The sequence below is a fragment of the Leptidea sinapis genome, chromosome 21 (genome assembly GCF_905404315.1).
Source record: "Leptidea sinapis chromosome 21, ilLepSina1.1, whole genome shotgun sequence".
In the NCBI taxonomy this organism is placed as follows: Eukaryota; Metazoa; Arthropoda; class Insecta; order Lepidoptera; family Pieridae; genus Leptidea; species Leptidea sinapis.
In genome coordinates, this window is record NC_066285.1 from 13,476,735 (window position 1) to 13,500,970 (window position 24,236).

A 24,236-nucleotide genomic window follows, 5' to 3' on the forward strand; every position below is an offset into this window, starting at 1 on the left:
TTGCCTCTAATAACTGGCTAACTCTACACTGGATTAAGGGACACAGCGGTTGGTTGGGGAATGATGAACTTGGAGGCAAGAAAGGCGGGGGTATAAGACCCAAGTGGCTGGCCCATTGCCACTCCTGCCGCTGCCCTTCAGCCAAATGCGTTCATGGATAAGCTTTCTCACCAACAACCTATACAACACCCGATGGACAAATGTCTCAGGCTATAGACAGTCGAAAGAAGCGATTCCTACACTATCGCCCAAACTGACACATCGACTTATTAGCCTAATCAGAAATGACATTCGAATCATGGTGGGCACCCTTACCGGTCACACATCACTAAACAAGCACCTTTTTACACTCGGCGTAACGGAAAGTCCTAGGTGCGGCTGTATAGCCGAGGATGAAACAGTTATTTATAATCCTGGAATGTGCTGGGGTGGCCAACCGACGGGAAACACCTTAGTAAATATAAGGTCGCCCCAGGAAGTCTGCGAACACTTCAGGAGTGTTCTGAACTTCTGGAAGAAGCTGGGCTGGTTGGAATGAGGAGTGCACGCAAAATGGACCCAACTGATCGGTCTAACTGCGAAAACGGAACCCCCTTTACTAATACTAAATACCAATCATGCGTAGACTCAGAGAGCATGCTTCCAAATTCAAATCATTGGGATTTGACTCTTGAGTTTCTTCTTATTCTATCAAAAATTTTTTCTGTTAAGGTATTCCTGAAACTTCTTTGATCATACGAGTGTATATAAGAATATTTTTATGGTCTTACTATTTTAAAACTTCCTTCTACATTCACAAACCTCTTTTTTTAAGTTATCTGTCATTCATTATACATGACATAACTATACATAGCTTTACGTCCGTTTGTAATAATAATATTGACACACTTTTACACAAATAATCATACCCCAAATTAGGCATATAGCCTGTGTTATGGGTTGGAAGACAACGATTCATTTAATACAATATACTTACTTAAACATACATAAAAACATAAGCATCCATGACTCCAAAACAAACATCCATATTTCATCATAATATATATCTAGCACCTACCGGGATTCGAACCCGCGACCTCTAGCAACAAGTTATCTCTAGTTACAGATTGCTATCCCCGTTGAATGACAAGATCTTGTCTATCCATAGTTTGTGTTTCACAATCAAAGATAAGATTGTGCCACTAAACGGGGCAAACATACGGTTACGGATATATATCCGTAACCAGAGATAGGTTTTTAAAAACTGCCGTATATCGTCTTTCATCTAATTATTCATGTATGTCTCAGTTATGTACTAAAACAAATAACGCCTCTACTATGCAGGTCAAATTAAATTAGAATATCTTTGTTTATTTCATCGTGTTCTCTATAATACTCAACTTCTTCTATACAATCATCAAATTTACATCCTAATGACGGTTTTGACAGACCAGAAATCTGTTCTCAATTTATATATATATTTATAAATATATTTTCATTACTTATGTATTTGAAATACTACAAAAGACAAACACGATTAGAATTATAAATCTCGTTTGAAAATACACCAAAGTAGTACTTTGTGGGTTAATTACCTATTTACTGTATTATGCGTAAATGCCCTTAATTAATAACACTTTCGCATCTGCAACTAATTAGTGTTCATGTGACTAATACTAGCTGAAACATGACCCATGACATTATGAGGGAATGTGTCGTCGATATAACTGTTTTTTAATAAAAATGTGTGTGCAGCGTGCGCCCTTTGATGGCGTCACCAAGATAGTCATGCGGTGCGAATCTGCTTGAAATAATTGACGCAATTTTATGTTGCAGAAAATATGCTCACAAAAGCAGTAATGAGTCACGTATTATTTTACAGCGCAAGTATGCATTTGATTTTTATAAGGATAAAATTAATAATTACTTTATTATTCCATGCACAACTATAATTTAAATTTGACAATATTTTTTTCATAAATTGATTTTCGAATTAGTTGAATTATTATCATTTTTGTCTGTATGACTATTATAGACATAGGCCTCCTCCAACTGCCCCCACTTCTTATTTCATCTATTCGGGTCCAATTTCTCCTCGAAACTGCTATAATCTCGTCCACCCATCTCCTAAATGGTCTACCTGGGCTTCTTTTTCTGTTCCTCGGGTACCAGTAGGTACATTATAGTTTTAGCGCCCCGTCCACTTCCATTTAATTTTTCTTATAATAACTGAAACACCCTTTGTTTGTGTTTCTTTTTTGATTGCTGATGTTCTTATTTTATCTGATATTATTTTACCCATCATGCTCGTCTCTATAGATTAGGCCTATGAGAATGCCGAGATATTTTTTGTTACAATTAACCTTTCCTATGGGAGGACAACTACAAGTCAAATTATGTGAGTTGCAGCATGAATGGATTCTGATATAAAATTCTTGACTATTATGTGGACGACGTATTTATCATGTGGAGAAAAAAAAAATATATAGTTTATTTTTAATGTATTAAGTGATTTAGATACAATAGATTTTGGTTTACCCAATTTGAGACTCTTTTAAGGCCCATCTCAGCCTTCCTCTGTACGGCTTCCCACCAGAGAAACCAATGGCTGTGTCATCTGTCTATATATCTGTTACACAAGTCGTTAATATAGATTAGAAAGAGTGTCGGGCCGAAGACACTACCCTACGGTAGTCCAAATTTCACATTTTCCAATGTGCTATGATACAGGTCAACCTTTACTTCCTGTGTTCGGTCATTTAGGTAGCTGTCTAGGAGAGAAAGAGCTTTGTCACGAATTCCCAGGTCCTGTAATATACGCACAAGAATGGGAATACTTGTGCGTTAAACTGTGTCAAAAGCCTTTTTTATATCTAAGAAAACTCCGAGAAATTTATTCCCTTTGTGCCGTTAAAATTGCGTCTTGTGTAGATACACCTTTTCTAAAGCCATATTGACAATTAGATATAGTATTATATTAATGTAAGTATTTAAGAAGTCTATTATTAATTAATTTTTCTATGATGTTTGAAATAGAAGACAATACAGAGGTAGGTCTATAATTATTGTTAACATCAGTTTTAATCCCATTCTTGTTCACAGAAGTTACAATGGAACGCTTTAGAGAGGAAGGAAAAATTCCAGATTTAAAGCAAATATTAGCTAATTTTGTTATAAGTGGTATCAAGTAAGTGGTAGTCTCTCTCTCGCTTCTCTTAATGGATTCTTAAAATAGGATCATCCTAATCTCTTCGCAATTCTCTTGATTTTAAAATCTCATTCGGAATCTGAGGTGCAGTAAAGTTGACAAACTTATATATATATTTTATATAAAGTTACTAGCTGACCCGACAGATGTTTTTCTGTAGATAATAAAAAAATACTGTTTTATAGGATTTTTACAATAATATTTCAAAACACCAAAAATTATTTCGTAACGTATGCGTTGTTATAATGAAATTGTTTGACAGCAGAACTGTCAAACCGTGCGTCACTAAATACTCTCATAGAAAATATGTCCATACAAAACAATTGTTTTTGAATACCCATAATTATGGGTCCCAAATCGAAATAAAAAGTATCCTATCTCTCAAGTTGGACTAAACTGCACTCCATGAAGTTATTCAAGTCATTAGTTTAGGAGTCCATCGCGGACAAACAACGTGTCACGTAATTTATATATATTAAGATATTTGTCACCTTCTAAATCTTGAAGGCGATCCAGAAGTTCTTTAAATCTTTAAGCTGTAGTTGCGCAGATGACTGACTTCGGGTTTCAATAAATATTTTAAAAGAGTATTGATGTGAGTATTACTTCTGAAATGGATGAGAATGTTCTTGTAATGGCAACTTTGGTGATTTCTTCAAACTTTCTGAGTAACATTTAACGCGCCCCAAACAGAGCAATACTCGGTACTCAGTTACTCGGCGCATCTCTAGTTGTTATTCTTATATCTTCGCGTAGCATTTTTTACATTGCATTTCTGCGTTAGAATTATTGTAAATATATAACTATTAAATAAAAATGGGTACTCATGGAAATTATAATTTGATGTCGCGTCAAAATTTATTATTTAAACCACAGAGTAGGGATGGATACTGAGTATGCATAGAGTACCTATTAAATTTAAATATTCTTAACAAGATATATCGTAAGCGAACGGTGGTTCGTTGCCGCGACAGAAAAGTTTAACTAATTAATTAATTAGTTTTTTGTCACTCGAAATGACATAGGTAAGTTTTTTTAAGGCAATAATCCAAAATAATATGAAGCGTCATAGCCTGTCCAAATCAGTGTTGTAACACAATATAAAACGATCTATGATGAAGGTACCTTATATTATGGTATGACCCCAATAATTTAACATTGCGCCCGTCTCCATTGGACTACAAAATGCTCGCATGACATTAAAATCCGAAATATAACATAAAAAAATAAGAATAATGCTATAAAAATAATAAAAGTTGTGAGATCCATATAGTACCAAATCGGTAAATTTATTTAGTCCCTACTTAAGTGTGCTTCTGTCTTAAGTTATTGAGTTATCAGCTTACTTATCACCATCTTATAGTGACCATATTGAAAATATTTAATGTTTTAAATAAATAGATTCCATTGCGAGACTTGGTTTATTCACAAGTTATGTTTTTGATGGCATCTCATTTCTTTTTGTAGATAATCCAACTTAATTAGTTTCCCGTACCTTCTACTTCTTGAATACCAACAACAGGATTGACCTAAAGCCGACCGTCTGTCTTATAAGCTTTTCTTATTTTTGTAGGTAGTCTTCCCCTTTTTCTTCTCCGGAGCTACTTATTTCTCGGAGGCATTGATCTTACAATTTTTCACAAATCTGGGCGGTATTTCCAAATTCAGTATTCACAAATCGACAATCCTGTGCCTTCTATACTTCCAAAATTGACATGAGTTAGATGTGACTCTCGAACACACAAACTTGCAACACAAACACTAACTGTATATTTAACTTTTTAATCTGATATATAATAATATAATATGGGCTTACAAAGTTATATTTGCAGTTGATGTATCTAGGAAAACTAAATCGTTTAAAGCCTACTAGGTAGGTAACGCGCAAGGATGCTCATTTCTTGTACGTAGAAGAAACTTCCTTTAAAATAGCCTGTAGAGGAATGCCCCACAGTGGCGATGATATTCAAATTTGGCTTGTCGTGTGACGTTGTCGAAAACCTTTTCTTGTCATTGACTAAAACATATTATGATAGCTAGTTAATGATTATAATAACAGACTATTGTTAACAGGTCAGCAGGACGAAAACAAATATGGCCTCAGCACAGTGTCGAGTAACTCTGGTGCTGCAAGGCTGTGTGCCCAGTGTGGGAAGGTCATCACGGAGAGGTTCTTGCTGAAGGCCATGGAGAGGTTCTGGCACGAAGACTGTCTCAAGTGTGGCTGCTGCGACTGTCGGCTGGGGGAAGTTGGCTCCAAGTTGTACTACAAAGCAGATCTGATGCTTTGCAAGAGAGACTATCTTAGGTACTATAGTGAAATTTTATGTACTTACAAATTTCTAGATAGAGTCGCAAGTCGCAAGATCTGTAGTGCGTAGTCTAAGCTCCGAGCAGGTAAGTAAATCGAGTAGATGGTCGGAAACATTTCTGTCAAAGCTACAATTTATTTAAAAAATCAACCGTGATTCATAACAGATTTTCATCTTGATTTTATAAACATAATACGTTTATAGGATGTTGTATATTCTAGACTATGTTTGTATATTCTAGACTTGTCTTGACTAATTTGTCTTTAAATATTGAGTGCTATGTTAAAATATTTATTAATAATTTAAAATTAAATGTCTATAATATTTAGTCTTGTCAGAATATTTTCAGACAACCCACATATCTTAACATATAAAATACTTTTAATTTTGATGAAAAAAAAAATTTTTTCTTCCATTGACGAATGGTTGAAGGAAGCTTGTGGTTCACCTCCCGTACAATTACTAACTTACTCAAATTGTAATCATGAGTGACTTACTCGTAATGCGTGTTATATTTTAGTTTTATTTTGCGTTTTTCATTAATTATTGATGGGAGAATTAATGAAGTATTTATGGGAGGATCGATTATATTACCATCATCGTGGCTTTATTTCCTTTTCATTATATAATGAAATGCTTGTAGTAAAAGAAAAACTTAATTCAAACCTTAATTGTTCGTTCAATTAAATTAAATATCAATTTAGTTTGCCAGACATTATTAATTACTCAGCCTAAGTCGGTTATATCTACTAATTCTTAGAGATCATTAGTAAAATAGGAATGTTGATTGTATTCTTGTTAGACAGCATTGATAACTCAGCAATGGCCGCTAATTGCTTTACAACTGTTGATTATTTAATGAAAATAATCGTGTCCGTTCAATAGACTCTTTGGTGCCACCGGCAACTGTGTGGCGTGCAACAAAGTGATTCCCGCGTTTGAAATGGTGATGCGAGCGAAGAGTTTCGTGTACCACTTGGAATGTTTCGCCTGTCAGCAGTGCAACCACAGGTAATGAAAGACCACTCGCACAACCCCTCATATAAAGTGAATTCATCTTCATCTTAGTTCTATTATATCACTCGTCGATCTTGCAAAATATACTGGAATTAACAACTACTTCGACTTGAAAATATAATTGAAACCAATATCGACACTTAATTGAAACAAACAGAAACACTTTTATCTAATTTATTCTCCAATCACACACAAAGAATTACTTTTTACTGTTGTTGTTTTACACATACGAGTATTCTATGTCTCTTAAAATTTAACTATGGACCACCACGTTCCCGGCTTCGAAGTGATTCATTTCATTGCATTATATTACATTCGGTGGCTTTTCAAAACATTGCTCGAAACCCTACGTAACCCTGAATTTTGAATTTTGTAACGCATGTCGACAAGCTGTCAATACTCAAGTATAAGTCGATACCCAAGCTGATCAGCCCTATTTACTTTTGGTGAAGTTTTATTGTTCCTTAATATACACAAGGCTATGAACTCTTTACAAACGTCGTTGTGTTTTGTGCAGGTTTTGCGTCGGCGACAGATTCTATCTGTGCGACAACAAGATTCTCTGTGAATACGATTATGAAGAGCGGCTGGTTTTTGCCAGCATGGCGGCTAATCCCACCGGCTTGGCGCACATCCGACGCCAAGTGAGCGGGCTTCAGGTGATTACACAAACATTATTTATACCCCCATAGATTACAAACTAAGAGGGAAATAACATGAAGGTTTGTTTACAATATAATGATATGAAAGCCAAAGATTATTCGAGACAGCGAAGTCGGCCATATACTATGACATCACTACCTACTGTTTGTGATGTCACTAACATTAATATTTAATACTTTGTTCTGTACAAACATTACCTTGAATAGATTAAACAGTTTTAGTTGAACTGTCAATGTACTTATTATTCCAATTTATATTGAAGTTTAAACATAAATATTTTGAGTACAAGCGCTACTCGGATGAGCCAATTTGAAGAGATATTGAGGTACGCGGGAATATTTAGAAACAAAAATAGTCATAGAGTCCCTTATGCACTAGAACTTGATAAAGAAAGAATTATTATCTGTAAATAAAACATGTACTTATTGTAATCTTACAAGACACCTTTGTTTTATCAAAGTATAAAAAAATATACACTAATTTCAAAATGTTCGCTATTGAAAAACCCAAAAGTGTGATTTTAGTTAACAACATAATTAAATTAAAATTCATTCATTAAGATCCTGCTAGTCTCTATCTTCGCATTGCAATTTTCTTCATAAAAGTGTTAAGTAAGGATGTGATACTATTTCTTACTTACATTTGAATCACTAATGCTTACTTGTTATATAAGAGTATTGAAGAGCTCTTTATTATATTAGCTGTACGATATAAATTTGACGGCGCATTCAAAATGTAATTGTCAGAATACGCCAGAACTAGATTTGACAACTGTCATTTCTAGCGGAACGACGTGTCGATGGTCACCGGCCGCTATCAAGTGGGAGGCATTCGTCGTCTAACCGCCATGGTCAGCGCACCACGGTTTCGGCGGTCGCTCTTTATTATACGGGATTGATTTTTGCACTAAAGTGTAATGTTGATTATTGATCGTGAAGTAAAGTGATTTTTATAACTGATATCGGACTTATATCTTGTTCTCCGCTTATACGCCCAAGTGAGTCGCCCCGGCCAGTCCTGATGAAGGCTCCATATCGCCTTTAAATTAATACAAAATACGACTGTTTATTTTGATTTAACATTCTTGTCTAAACTTGTATTCGTCGATCAAGGTGGAGATATCCAGAAATCAAATATATTATCAGTTGTAAGGGTCAATGATCAATCGATCCGACGTATTAAACACGATATGTAATACGCTTGTTTAAAAATTAATTAATTGAAAACTGTAAAGTACAACACCCCCTCCGGCGTATGTGTCGATAATAACTAAAACAAATATACAATGTAGCTAGCCGCCGCTGCTGTTCAATGATTACACAGAACTCTTAATGCGCATTACTCTCGAAGACTAAACGGATGGTGTTACTATTCGCGGATACAAAATATCAAATTTGCGATACGCCGATGGTACTACTTAATTTGCGACCAGTGTTAGTCATATGGAAGAGTTACTTCTCAAAAAAGAGCGCGTGAGTCTAGAGTTTGGATTAAAGATTATCCGCAGTAAAACCAAGGTAATGATTGTAGATCGAATCAACAATAACTCGCCCGACCTCACGCAGATTGGGAACTGCCAAGTCGTGCAATCTTATGTGTATCTTGGTGCTTTAATCTCAAACAATGGAGGATGTGTAGATGAAGAAAAGCGCCTTATGGCGATAGCAAGAACTGCGATGGGCAAATTGAAAAAAATATGGAAGAACAGAAACATTACAAGAGCCACGAAAATCTTTTTTTTTTCTCATATTTTTATATGCTGCAGAGACGTGGACTTTGCGACAAGCCGAGAAAAAGAAAATTGATGCTCTGGAGATGTGGTGCTGGAGGAGAACGTTAGGAGTTTCATGGGCCGAGTTTCGCACCAACGTCTCCATTCTCCAAGAACTTGGCATAAAACAACGCCATTCGGTGTTAATACAGAGTCGCATTCTTAATTCTTCAGACACGTCTCCCGGCGCGAGAGTTAGTGCATTGAGGGCAAATTGGAGGGCACCAGAGGGCGGGGACGGTCGCCCATGCGAAGGACCGACCAAATTAAGTCCGCTGTGGGCGGTCCATTGAATGAGTGCACCAGACTGTCGGCCAGCAGGGAAATGTGGCGGAGTCTCGTGGGGCGAATCACATCTGCCCCAAAAGATTTCACTTCGTAATGACCACGACCGCTCTGTCAAGAGTGTAACGACGAAGAAGAAGAAGAAGAAGCTAGCCGGCTAACTAACTGGCTATTTAGATTAAAACGTCAATGAGTGGAGAGATGATGACATGACGACGTGACATTTGAAATACATGGGACACACTAAAAGTTTTGCACTTCTAGCTAATCGAAACTATTTGAATTTCGAATGATATATTTTTTGAAACGTTGCAACCTTCTCAGTAATAAAAAAACAATTGGCAGGAAATCATTATTCAATTGTTTTTCATCACACATCAAAGTTCTACTTACGCAACTAAAATGGAATTAAGTCGAAAAGATCTTAGAGCGATGATTTTTTATGATTTTAAAAGTTCTCTCTCTCCGCAAGACTGTGCCGCTCGTCTTCAAAATGTTTTTGGAATAGAAGCATCTTGTTTGAGTACCATGAGGCGGCTTGCTAAATTTGAGAGAGGTCGGGTTTCTTTACATGACGAATTTCGTGAAGGGCGGCCTTCAACTGCCGTCAACGAAAATAATGTGGCTACTGTTAAGCGGCTACTTGAATAAAACCCGCGGATTACCTATGAGATAATTCAAGGACTATGGGGGATTTGTATGAGCCAAATTCACACAATTTTGCACGAAGAATTGAAAGTACGGAAACTTTCTTGTTGTTGGATCCCTCATGAACTGAGCGGAGCAGAAGCGGGCTCGTGTGGAATGGTGCTACAGATCTAATGAAGTTCGACCACGGACATTCTAATGCAGTTTATGACATTCTCACAGAAGACGAAACGTAGATTCATTGTTTTGAGCCCGATAAAAACAGCAATCTTGTGAATGGGTGTTTGAAAATGAGAACAGGCCAACAAAAGTGAGGCAGGCGAGAAACGTTGCTAAAAAAATGATCGCATTTTTTTCTCAGCTGCGGGTACCATCTGCACAATTTCAGAATGAAGATGATGATGAATTCAAATTGAAGATTAAAAAGAGTGTTAATTCTGAGTGGTATTCTACCATTTGTTTACCCAGGGTGTTAAAAACAGTTCGCAAAAGATGACCAAAAAGCCGCATTCTCCTACATCATGACAACGCTTCTTCACACACCTAGCACCCTGTGATTTCTGTATTCCCCAAAATCAAAGATTTGATGAGAGGTTTCACTTTTACCAATTCGATACAAGCGTACAATCAGCAGGTAGAAAACATTCCTTCAGATTTGTGGTCCTCCTGTTTTAAAAAATGGTTCGATCGCATGAAAAAATGTTTAAAATGTAAAGGAGAGTATTTGATTTTCATCATTTTTGAAAGTTTCATTTCTACCACGTGTCATTTTTTTAATTAAAATCATCTTTGAATAGCTAAATAATTTTGAAGAAAACCTTCAGTGTAATTAGCAAATATCTTTTTTCGTAATGTATAATTCGTAATATATAGTAATATTTATGAAATTATATCGCAGTAACATATAGAAAAACTAAACAAATATATCAAAAAATACATTAAACTTTGTTATAAGACCTCACTGACTCAATTATGTATTACTTTCTAACTCTTAGTATTAATTTAAAACAAAGGAATTATCAACCTTTGTCTTTATTCTTTTATACCTCGTGCTTTATTACCTTCGATCACACCACATCATTATGTGATATACTAAACTATCTAAACTTTAGTGACAATTTACGTGAATTGAGATTAACAATTCATTTATAATTAACTACATTATCATATAATTCCAACAACTAGATTATGTACAACTTCATTGTATTCATTAATTATTCTTCCATATTTGGGTGGCATGTCATAAATATAATTTTGTTCATTAAACTCTAACTGACGTGTACCAATAGCCGTCGGACCAATGGATGCCGTGAGACAATACACACCTGAAACACAAATGCTTAGTTATTTCCATGTATTAAAAAACTTTATGCGGGCAATTTTAATGTATCATGGAGTTATGTCTTTTTTTTTCAGGTTTCGTACTCAATATGTGCATGCATAGCGATTGTCTTTCTTCGAGACACTTATAAAATACACTTTGATTCCTATTTCTAGTTTATATATATCATATCTAGTAGATAAAATGTCAGACATAGTTTTGTTTACCGATGATACCTCAATTATATTTAAAGTAAATAGAAAAGATAAAGAAATCATTGAATATAATAATGCCCTCCACGTCATTTCTAATGTTTATAATAATGTTTTGTTGAATGCAGGAAATACCAAAAGTAATAAACTCTTTACCAAATATAACATTTATTGAAAAAATTATTTAACTAAATAATGAAACCTGAGAAGTCCTAGTTTCTGCAACAGTGTTCATAAAAGTTAAATCAGATTCTAAATTGCAATGAGCCCAAATTAAGTTCAGTTCCTACGCCGTTTGGAAAATAAGGAAACTATCGGATGTAACGGATGTAACACTGGCTAGAAAGGTATATTTTGCATATTTCCACAGCATTATGTCTTACAACATTCTGTTTTGGGCAGCCCTGAACAGAATGCAGCCGGTACTGATAGCATTTTTATATTAAAAAAACCTTTTAACAAAAAACTTTTTTCAAAACACAATTTCAAAAAAACAGATATAATATGCACTCAAAAGTCGGTGTCATCCAAGATAGGTTTTTAATCACATACATAGTTATAGGTGAGATGTATTTGAGTCGTGAGGAGGCGAGAGGCGAGAGCGAGTCGCGGCGGAAGGACAACGATTCCAAAAATGACAATAATCGTTACTAGAATTAGATTAATTAATTAGATTATATAAAAATACGCAATTATTTTTATACTTTTTAGTGCATATTATATCTGTTGTTTTGAAATAGTGTTTTTGAAGTCGGTTGTTTTTTTGTTAAAATATTTTTTATTTTATGATTTTTAGTGAATTTGAAACACTAACTCATAATTTGGCTAAATATGTGTAGATATACTAAATTTTTCAATGCAGCAATGAACGTAAGCGCTTCGCAATTTGATTACAGACAGTTAGAAATTCTGCCACAGATCGCACCCTTACTGTAAGCCGTTAAGGAGTCCTGATTGATCATCATATTTGACTACGACAATAACTTGGCCATAACTATGTTATGGTAGATGACTTAAATATCCGGATACCATAAAAAAGATTCGGCCAAGTATCGTTAATTTTCTCTTAAGAATTGAAGAGTTCCGTTACTTTGTCATGGATTCCGTAATTAGAACCTAATCAAACTCTCATCAAACTATCTTTGAAATATATTCTTTCTAATAAAAAAAAAAATCATCGAAATCGGTTTGCGCAATACTGAGTTATTCGTAAATTTATCATTTCAGTTTGCTATACGTATGTATTGTAAATTTAAGACTTGCAAATTGCAGCTTTCAAATAAAAAAATAATTATCAAAATCAGTTCACCCAGTCGAAAGTTTTGAGGTAACAAACATAAAACAAAAAAAAAACATACTGACGAATTGAGAACCTCCTCCTTTTTTGAAGTCGGTTAAAAAGAGCAGTTCGCACTTTATACTATCTTGAAGGTCGAGACTCACTATGGGATCTGTTTAAAGAAATATATATACTTACAGGTGCATCAGAATATATCCAGAACTAGAAAATATATGCATAAATATCTTAAAAAGAATGATCGTAACTTTAATTCGAGACGCAAACTTAAAATTGTCATACCCAGTTTTAGAACTAGTTAGGAAGGCAAATAAATCATTTTTGGGAAATTGTGTTAGATTCTATATTAAACCCCCAACGATCATAACGGAATTGCCGGAATAAACATTGAAGACACATGTGAAAACTGTTTTAATGGCAAAGGGTTATTTTATTGTTAAATAGTATATTGAGGATGAAGAAGTATGGCGTACGGTTCCTTAAATATTGCGAGTCTCTGCGACCCCCGTAGCATCTATTACTAACGTATTTTTAATTACTTACGTAATTTACTTTTTGCGCACTTGTTTTTGTATACATTTTATGACTATTTATAAGCTTACGTAAATAATTTTTTAGTCATGTTCATTTATTTTCAATGTAAATGCAGTCTGAACAAAGCCAGTGATAAGCAATAGTTAAATGATGGAACCTGCCAAAATGTGTAATGTTCCGCCCAGGCTCAAGCGTCCTAGATTACATCACGACACAGAATGGGCTCTTCGAAGTAAGTGGCCCCGCAAGGACTCTGTTAGTGGTATCGTATCTCCTCTTTATTATGTTTCTTTTGTGATCATTAATCTTTCTCATACGGACGCTTGTCGGAATGTGAATGTGGGGGAATCTATTTCACTTGATGAGCCCGCGCCCCGCGCCGAGGGTCCGGTCGACAGCGCGACATTCCTAATCGACTTTTTGATTGCACTCCCAATATTGACTTCGTATACCTACAAGCGGAACTTGGAAACAGTGGGTTATTTCTTTATATATTTTTCAAGTAATTGTTTCATCAAGTTTACTTAATGTTCAATATTCAACTTTAGTAAAAATATAAACACATTGACATGTCTAAGGTTTTTAGATATAAAAAGCGCTTCAATGAATGACTTTTTAACTATCCAGTTAGTAACGTAACTCGCGCCAGTGACGTCAAAAATATTAGTTAAAGGTACTTACGCATTAATTGAATTATTTTTGATTTTTGGATTTCAAATATTTTTATTCAAAATAGGATATAAAATCACTTATTGAAAGTTAAAAATTACCACCCATTCCAAAAGAATGCCTCAGACCTGAGAAGAACGGACGCAACAAACTCAGCGGGCTTTTTTTTTCATAAAAAAGGTTAAATAGTTACAAAGATTTATCGTACAATTAAACTTATTATTTAATTGCCTGAGGGCGGTCGCACCATTCCCAGTCTGTGTTATCATTCAGAAAGTCATTTATGTTATTATGTAACTTTTACCACACAAACGTTTTTTAACAATTCTTTTGAATATCGTAATACTTTTGTTTTGAAATTTTTTTGGGATCTTGTTGTAAAAGCATATACATCGCCCCACAAAAGACTTACTTACTCGACTTAGCCAAGTAGTGGGCAATTAAGTTTATGTCTGTTCCTGGTATTAACATTTTGGTTATGACAGTTTCTATCAAATTCACTTAAGTGCTTATGAACATTACATTATCCAGAATATATTGAGGAGCAACAGTCAAGATGTTAATTTCTTTAAATTTTGCTCTCATTGATTCTATAGGACCTAGGTTATAAATAGCGCTCTTCTGCAGCATAAATATTGTATTAATATCGGAAGCGTTGCCCATAGCAATACTACCACTGGACATAATACTATGGAAATAACTAAAGTAAACTAGTCGCGCCGTATATGTCAGTTAATTGTCTAATCTTTTTAACCGCGTATGCTGCAGAACTAAGTATGTTCGTCTATTCTTCAATATGGGGGCCCCATTGTAATTTGGATTCAAGGGTAATTCCAAGAAATATAATAGATTCCACCGGTTGTATCACCTCTCCGTTTAACAGAACACTCCCATCAACACTTTTGACATTTGGTTCGAAAAACTTTATATATTTCGTTTTCTTCCTATTTAACAATAGGTTATTAGCGCTAAATCAGTACACAATGTCAGATAGAATATCGTTTACTTTCTCATAGATAACTTGGTTTCTTTTCACTTTAAATATCAGTGACGTGTCGTCCGCAAACAATACTACCTTATGTTTTTTTTCCTATAGATTAGGAAGAACATTTATATAGATAAGGAAGAGGAACGGTCCAAGAATAGACCCTTGTGGTACCTGCATACTGAGAGGAGTCCGAGGAGATCTCCTGCCATTCACGTCAACCTTCTGAATTGTAATTGTTTAAATATGAAATTAGAAGATCGGACAAGTTCCTTTTATACCATAGTGACCAGCGTTACGGGCATACGGGCTACATATTGTCACGCTATATGTAGGCACGCTATAAGTATATATTTAGGCAGCTGTTAGTATTTTTTTAATAATTTAAAAAGGCATTTATTTTCTCAAAAATGATTCCTTTAGAATTCCTTTTGATGTCATTTATAATATACTAGATACTACTACTACCGCTTCGGAAACATATAGCGCACTGAGAGAGAAGAAGGGGCGCAAGAAACTCTCCCAGCATTCTTTTTTCGCGCTCTTTCTTTAAGGGCCTTCTAGAAAAGTGTACTCGCTTTTCTTGAAGGTATTTATATTCAAAATATTCGCATCATACTGGGAATGTCGTACAAAGAAGTTTATTTCACAGCTTGTATAAATATTAAACTTATATAATTGAACAGTTAAAGAGAGCATTTAAAAGTTAAAACTTGTTGCAATAGACGTAAATATTTTTCATTTACTAATTTAAGAAATAACTATGTAGTAAATAACAACACACATACAATAGAAATCGGGAACATTTTAAGTGTTCACCAGTATAATTTAAAAAGACCCTAAGACTCACTCAGACATAGCAAGCGAGTTGAGTCGAAGTCCGTATTTATAACCACGCTTTGAGTGTGTGCTAAGCTAAGGCTTAGCTTGTGTCAAGTGTTTGAAAATTCTGAGCTAAGTTTAAGTTCGTTCCATAGATGTCAACCTCAGACTTAGCTCAGACATAGCTAGCGAGTAGACATACTGTTATTAAAAATTAATTTCAACGTTTTCTTAACAAAAGTTTATATAGCTGTAGTGCGAGTGCGAGTGTTAAGATGATGTCGGCGTATTTGGCACGTGTTTGATAGTGTGTACCTCCCCCAGTCGCCGGGCGGCGCCTACGTCGCGGGCTCGCTCGTGGACAAGGAGCCGGGGCTCGCGGGCGCCGACGACGCGTCCAGCGGCTACGGCAGTCCGCCCGACCCCGACCTGTGTGACGCACGGTGACCGGGCCGTCGCGCCGCGCCGGTCAGTACCACGCAGGTATATCACGACTCTGACGACACTGTGCCGGTCTGTCACACCACTGGATGCACCACGTACCACTTGGCCCGCCTGCATCATCAGCAACAGTGGTGGCGACCAGACACCAAACACCATTGCAGCTGCCCTTAACACAAAAGTAATATTAACATCATGAAACTAAATAAGGTAGTGTTTTAAAGTGAAAACATAATTTTTTTTATATTTTGTGTTATCACGTGTTTTTTATAATATATAACACAGCTAAGCTATTTTTGGTAAATCCAATATAAACCAAAAATTCGAGAGTGTTTTATATGTAAAACGTTTCTTTCTTGATAAGATCGTTTGATACTGCAACAACAACAAAAGCACACGAAGCTGTGCGAGCACTCTCTCTCTATTATATACACGATTTATTTTATGTTGTCAAATATGTACTAAGTTACAATTTGTTCACAGGTGAAACCATACTGAGTGTTGTGGTGCGGCGCTGGGCCATCACTCCACGTGAACTCAACGAATCTACAACAATATATATACATTTGAATAAGACACGGAGCTCGCGACACATTCGTTACTTAATAACACCACGTTTAGACGTTACAGTTTTCTTTCAAACACGTGCGTCCCGTTTATAAAGCACTCTTTAAAATAATAACAGGCCAGTGAGGAACGCTAAGTGACAGAGAAGCCTGTGTTAGAGGGGCGAGTGAACAATTATTAATTATTAACCTTTTAGTATTTCAAGATGCATATTGTAGAAGCATTGAGTTGGACTCCAGCGAGCCATCGATGGCGGATGCGGCACTTTAGAAACTGTCCAGGTTGCGTTGCGATAGCGTTGTCTGAACACGATATTTCCATTAAGGACGAGTATACGAGTTGAGTCTACATGTTAAGATAGTTGGCGTGGGTAGGGCTGTCGCGAGCACAGGGCTGTCGCGGGCTTGTACTCACACACTGGTACTCGTTATAAGCCTTGCTCCAGCCACTTTAGCGGCTCCGAGAAACATTATTTCTTAATCTGTAATAGAAGGATTTATCTAATAATTTGTATTTTATAGTTTAGCTTAAGCTGTAAATAGTTCGTTAAAGATATGCATACAACGAGTCAGGTCCATAAAAATGTATATGTATGATAAAATCGATCTCATTGTTATGAAAATTTTATAAAGTAGTAATATTGTTATCATACATGGTATGAAATATCATTGTGAATATTTTATTTGCCCCTATAGATCGGTTAGATATTATGTTATGTTCTTGCGTTATATTTTGCCAAAGATTGCCCCTGTGTTGGATTCCCTACACGAGGGATAATAATCTCTTTTATTTTGTTTCGAGTATTGTTGCCTGTACTGGTGTTCGGATGTGGTGCAATGGTTTTAAATAATGACTTTGTGTAATGTAACGGTAGAAGTTAGTTATAGGAGATATTTTTTTATAAATAATTGCTTACATTTATTTTGTGTTACTCAATAGTTTTTGATTCACATACTAGGGCCAGATTCAAATGTGACTCGCGTTGTACGTAGAAAGTATAATTCGTAAAATGATAATTCGAAATTACGCAATAGTTATCATTCCCATTCAAAATTTTCAAATCGCTTGCAACAATCTTACTATAACAGAAAATAATATATTTAATAATTTGCACATAATATCTATTATTTTATTTACAAAACCAATTTATTTAGAAACTGTGGTTCACCTAGTCTACCGAATCCGGCTAACGGCATGTGGGATATAGAAGTAATACCGCGGTACATTCCTATGTTATTATTTTTGTTGGGAAAATACTTTTCATCATAATCATTATTGGAAATTGAAAAAAAAAAAATTCAACCTAAATAAGGTTTTGTCAGTAAATAAAAATAATAATTAATATTAATGCTAAGCTGGTTGATGTTAGCTAAACTTGTCATTATTTACTTTTCACACACACACACACACACACAAACTTATCTTATAATCTTAACTTGTAGATATCTGCTTAATACAATATAAATAATAAAGTAATTATTTCCAATGTAAAGAAAATAAAGATTTGTCGTTATTAAGAGTAATATTTATTAAGATCTATGAGTATAATGATGTTAAATATGTCACCGAGAGAAAAGTTGTCATGTGAGTGTCATGGTGTAAATAAATATTATATTTATTTAAATTAGCAACTTGTTTTATTTACCGCGCTTCCTACCGTCCTCTGCTCTACATATGACTATCCTGCTTACTGAGCTTAGAGGTCCTGGATCAAATCCCGGTATAGTTGAGCTTGGATGGTTCAGTATATCGTAATAAATACACCGTTGCGTTCCACCCATAGTACAGGCGATGCCTAGTTTCAGACAAGATAATTTGTGTACTGTATGTGAGAAATAAACTCTTGCAATAAAACAGACACCTTGGAACATAACCTGTTTCACTGGCATCTTGAGATATTTCATAATTCTAAGTAGCTTGTATCATCATAATACTTTAAATAAATAAGCAAAAAGTAGTTTCTGTCAATTTCGTTTTACACCTCGATGGAATTAATAAAAAATGATCCCAGAGCCTGAACAGCTAGTTGCGTATCTGTTCATGAAATAAAAAAGCAGGGTAAAAAGTTAAGTTTTGTTTAACATAAAAATAAAAAGTAAAAGTTTAATATCGAGTGTGGCTCCCTCTTGCTAATATGATAGCTTGTATTCGTCCGAGCGTGTTATCGATGCTATTCTTAATTGTTTCTTGTGGAATACGCTTCCACCGCGCAGCAATTAGATTCCTAAGCTCCCTGATGTTTTACGGAACGGGCTGCACCGATATTACACATTTTTTGAGAATATTCCCAATGTGCTCCATGGGATTTAGGTCGGTACTTCGAGATGGTCAATCCAAACGACGAATCCCTACCTCTTGAATATACGCTTCCACGTCGCCATAACGGTGAGCGCGAGCGTTATCGTCCATAAAAATCAAATTATCTCCAAGAACCGTTCATGCTGGTTGTACCGGTGTGCATTCAAAGTGCCGTTTTCTATGAAGACTAACTCCGTACGGTCCAATACATTAATTGCTGCCCAACTGAGCCTCTACCATAAAGGGCTTTTTGTTCAAACCAAAACTCTGCGAAATGTTTCGCTTACCTTCGCAGTCCTCGCCGACGTGGGTCCTAACTATATAATGTTGTTTTGGCTTAATTCGAGAATAATGCTCTACCCCAGTCCTCTTGAGTCCACGTCGCACAATTTCGAGAGAAGCTAATTCTGCTCGAAGTAATTTAGAGCCACGGGCTGGATGGTGACTGCATATATTGGCACTTCCTCTATACTCTTTTTGAGGTCGACATAAGAAGATAGACCAGTGGGAGGCTCTTTTGCACAGGATGCCGGCTAGATTATGGGTACCATAACGGCGCCTATTTCTGCCGTGAATCAGTAATGTGTAAGCATTACTGTGTTTCGGTCTGAAGGGCGCCGTAGCCAGTGAAATTACTGGGCAAATATGACTTAACATCTTATGTCTCATGGTGACGAGCGCGGTTGTAGTGTCGCTCAGAATATTTGGGGTTTTTCAAGAATCCTGAGTGGCACTGCATTGTAATGGGCAGGGCGCATCAATTACCATCAGCTGAAAATCCTACTCGTTTCGTCCCTTATTTTCATAAAAATAAAAGATAAGCGATTTCTCAATGCCTGGTTCCCAGGAAGCGGTCATCTCGAGCTGCTGTGCAAGGTTTTCGTCCAGTCCCAGGCCTTCTACTGTAAGAACCATTCTCTTGATATCATTGCCAGGTCCTCTGGTCAGTCGAACGACTCACATTGACACCCTTCCTCAAGTAGTGCTATAATTTTGCTCGTTGTTATCGTTCTATAAACCATTAAAGAGACCGCTTAATAATAGTACCAACACTTAAAAATATCGCGGAAATAGGACAACCTGACAATAATTATCTAAAATTTATTTAGAGTTAATGCGAACTATCAACAATTCCCGCCACGATACACAATTAACTGCAACAATTTTGTTAAAAATAATAAATTTATCGAATTAGGTAGAGACATCCATACATCATCACCATCATATCAGCCGGAAGACGTCCACTGTTGGACAAAGGCCTCCCCCCAAGATCTCCACGCCCATCGGTGCTGAGCTGCCCCCACCCAACCTAATCCAGTAACACTGAGTCTTCCGGTACGTGATCGCCAGTCGAGTACTTTATTGCCCCAAACGGCCGTGTGTCCGTTGAGCCATGTGCCCACAGAGAAATCCATTGTTCCGTCATAAATATCGTCCGTGTTATCTTTGTAAGTTTTGTTAGTCAGCATTCAGGATTCACCGCTCGTTAGAAGTCAGCTCCTCAGTCGATCCTCCCGCTGCATCCTGACTGAACGATCAGGTCAGTTATTGACGTCAAAACTGCTGAAACCAATCTATCAACACTTGTTTCACCTCTACGTTACTACGAAGCATCATCAGGAGTTGTTCAAACGAGAGTTGAACGAGGTGATTTCAAAAAAAGCGCGCACACACTGTGGGCGGCGGTGATCACCTAACACCAGGAGGCGCTCGTTTGTGAAAAGTTCGATTGTTTGAAAAAAATTAGGGTATATTCATGATATAAATTTACCTAAAATTGATTTTTTATATCATAAAAGTTAACAAATTAAAGTATTGATAAGAACTATCGTATTTAATTTAAAAATAAATATGCTTTCCGGAAATATATTTCGGTTATTAAAATTTTGCACGGGTTTCTGTGACGTTATATATGCTATGACTAAGTCAATTATGTATATTGAGTGCTTACTTATCCAGAACCTATACTTTTTTACTAAGAAATACCTATGTATTTGCAATACAAATAATTCAGTCAATTACATTTCATTAGATATTATGACACTTCAAACAATTCGCGGGCGCGAGTTACTTGATCTGTATGTCAAAACAACGTTTACCAGCACGTCTTGTATTTTTTGTCCTTCTATGATAAAAACTTAAGTTTTAATAACAATGTAGCTTTAGCCAAATAACCAATTGTATTGTAATTTTTAACTTAATTTAATAAGTAGAGTTAATCTATGAAAATGTCCATTACTCCTATTCTTATTGTGTACTTGTCTTGTATAAACAAATTTGTAATAATTCTGGTCATGCTTACTAAATTTAATTACATTTTATGATATATAAAATAATGGAACAAAAGTAAAAACATACTTACAAGTATTATCGAAAAGTGCACTAGATAAAGTATTTTTTCCAGTTTCAAGCCACTCAAATATCCGAGCAAAGTGGTGTAAATCAATGAAAAGAGATAAAGTATCTCCAAAAACTTGCTTATATTGATTTGGAGACCGTTTTGAAGTGAGTTTAATGAGTCTGTTTTTTTTTTATAATATAGTTAATAATTTTATTGTTACTTTACAATTATTCGCTATATGAAAAATTAAAGAGTGTCGACTCAAACTGTCTGCCACTAAGTAACAATATCGTTAGGGCAGCCGAAGCGGGGTTCCATCCGCTTGATAAGGCACAAAAATCAACTTAGGGTATTGCCTCAGGCCAACGTGTGGTGGACAATAACGGTAGCAATGAGTTATAGGTGAACCAATAACAATAACAGTGTTACCTTCGAACGTTGACAAGCTAGACAACAACGAACCCTGTCTCTGTATTGCTTCCTAACTCCAGGCCACACAAACGTTACAGCGACCAAAGTATGAAAACTTTTATAAATAACAAGTAGTTCACGATTGTATGGTGAATAGTATACCTGAGCCGGGCTAAGCTTTCGAGAATATAATGCTAAAGGTTAACATGAATTCAGATGCATCAATAACTATTGATAAAATATATCTTTATTTAATCCATTATTGTACAAGAAATAGTTTAGATTTGATAAATATAGTCAAATACCAAGAAGACCAAATTCCAACTGATTGTGTCTCAATGTTGATAGTTTATTTACCAATGTTTCATATGAACAATGTTTAATTATTTATTTATATAATTATTTATGACCTCTTTGAAAAACAGGTGCTAAGTCCCTTTGAAAATTGATAAAGTGTGTAAACAAAATTACATTAAATCAAAATAGCTTATGTTTCGCTAAAAAGAAGGATTAGCAATGGGTTCACCATTATGTATGCTTATGGTATACCGAAATTTTCATGGATAATTTTCAGTGTGAATATGTGGCAAGAGACCTACATGTTATCCTGTTATATTATTGTAGGACGGACACCCAACGTCAAGTTGATCTCACTTTAATAAAACTAACAACATCTACCCTTAAATAAAGGTAAAGTTGAATATATAATATAATCGAACCATTCTCAGAACTTTTTGTATTTAAAAGGCACAAAAAGTCATAAAAGGCATTTATTTTCTCAAAATTGATTCCTTTAGAATTCTTTTTGATGTCATTTCTTATACTACTAGATACTACTACCGCTTCGGAAACAAATGGCGCTCTGAGAGAGAAGAAGCGGCGCAAGAAACTCTCCCAGCATTCTTTTTTTGCGTTCTTTTCAATAAAAATATACAATATTGTACAATCATTTCTATCGCTATAAAATAATCACAATCTAGTCCCAGGCTGTCCGATCATTTAGATATTCAGCTGTGGAGTAATAGGATTTACGACAGAGCCATTTTTTATAAAACATTTAAATTTATTTATAGATAATGCCTGAACAGTGGCTGGGACTTTATTATAGAAGTGTATACCTTTACCCTTAAAGCTATTATGTATCTTATGAAGCCTACTAGAACTAAGTAACTAAGTAACAAGTAATCCCTTATTTCTAGTGTTATAATAATGAAAATCACTATTAAGAGCAAAAAAGTGACGATTTTTGTGAACATATATTAAATTTTCATAAATGTACTGACAATGAACAGTCATAATATTTATTTCTTTAAATTTTTCTTTGAGAGACTGTCTATAACCAAGCTGATATATAGCACGAACAGCTCTCTTTTGCAGAGCAAACACTATATCAATGCCAACAGCATGACCCCATAGTAATATACCGTACCTCATGATGCTGTGAAAATAACTGAAGTACACTAATCTAGCGGTCGCAACATTCGTGTACTCTCTAATCTTTCTAACTGCATATGCCGCAGAGCTGAGTCTATCTGCTAGATGGGCAATATGTGGACCCCACTGAAGCTTTTTATCTAACGTGATACCCAAGAAGACCGTAGTGTCCACAAGTTCCAATCTCTGGTCATTTATAAGTACGTTGGTTTGTACCTCCGCTGTGTTTGGTGTAATGAACCGTAAACACTTTGTTTTTTTACTGTTTAAGTGCAGATTATTCGTCTCAAACCAACGCACTATCTTTGAGAGTGCATTGTTTACCTCGTCATCAATATCCGCACGTCGCTTCACTTTAAAAATAAGTGAAGTATCATCAGCAAACAATACAATCTCATGGCTATCATCTACCACAAACGGTAGATCGTTAATATATATAAGAAACAAGAAAGGACCGAGAATAGAACCCTGTGGAACACCTATTCCCACAGGTTTACCCGAAGACCGTTTGCCATTTAGATCGACTATCTGAACTCTTTCGCTTAAAAATGATTTTAACAGATTTAGGGCTCTATTTTTCACTACATAATGTTTTAGTTTTAGGAATAAAGTTTCATGGTGGACGCAGTCAAATGCTTTGGACAAATGACATAAAATGCCCAATGCATCCTGTGACTCTTCCCAGGAGTCAAAGATGTGCTCAATGAGTCTAGTACCCGCATTAATTGTTGATAAGCCCCTAGTGAAACCAAACTGATTTTTGTTCATTAATTTACAAAAATGCATTTGTAGCTGTTGAAGCAAAAATTTTGAAAAATTTTACTAAAAACAGGCAGCACTGAAATAGGTCTGAAATTATCAGGGTCAAAAGAACTGCCCGATTTAAACAAAGGTATAACTTTGCTGTATTTCATGAGGTCAGGGAACACATCTGTGCATTCATTAAATATTATTGCTAATTCAGGTGCTATAACTATAATGTCTTGTATGTATTTTACAATATTAGTCGAATGGCCCCATA

The 24,236-nt window shown here is 35.6% G+C and overlaps 1 protein-coding gene across 2 annotated transcripts in view; it reads left to right on the top strand.

The window, feature by feature from the left end:
* Nucleotides 1-18,358, top strand: part of LOC126970565 (LIM domain only protein 3-like) — a 64,130-nt gene extending 45,772 nt beyond the window's left edge. Inside the window, exons 3-7 of one of the 2 annotated variants that reach the window (XM_050816542.1) lie at nucleotides 5,261-5,495; nucleotides 6,385-6,510; nucleotides 7,034-7,175; nucleotides 16,048-16,206; nucleotides 16,648-18,358. In XM_050816542.1, the coding sequence (XP_050672499.1) occupies nucleotides 5,261-5,495; nucleotides 6,385-6,510; nucleotides 7,034-7,175; nucleotides 16,048-16,170 (626 nt within the window). In that variant the 3' untranslated portion in view covers nucleotides 16,171-16,206; nucleotides 16,648-18,358. The remainder of the gene's footprint in view (nucleotides 1-5,260; nucleotides 5,496-6,384; nucleotides 6,511-7,033; nucleotides 7,176-16,047; nucleotides 16,207-16,647) is intronic. The other variant, XM_050816543.1, reaches the window with a different exon arrangement.
* Nucleotides 18,359-24,236: the final 5,878 nt, after the last annotated feature.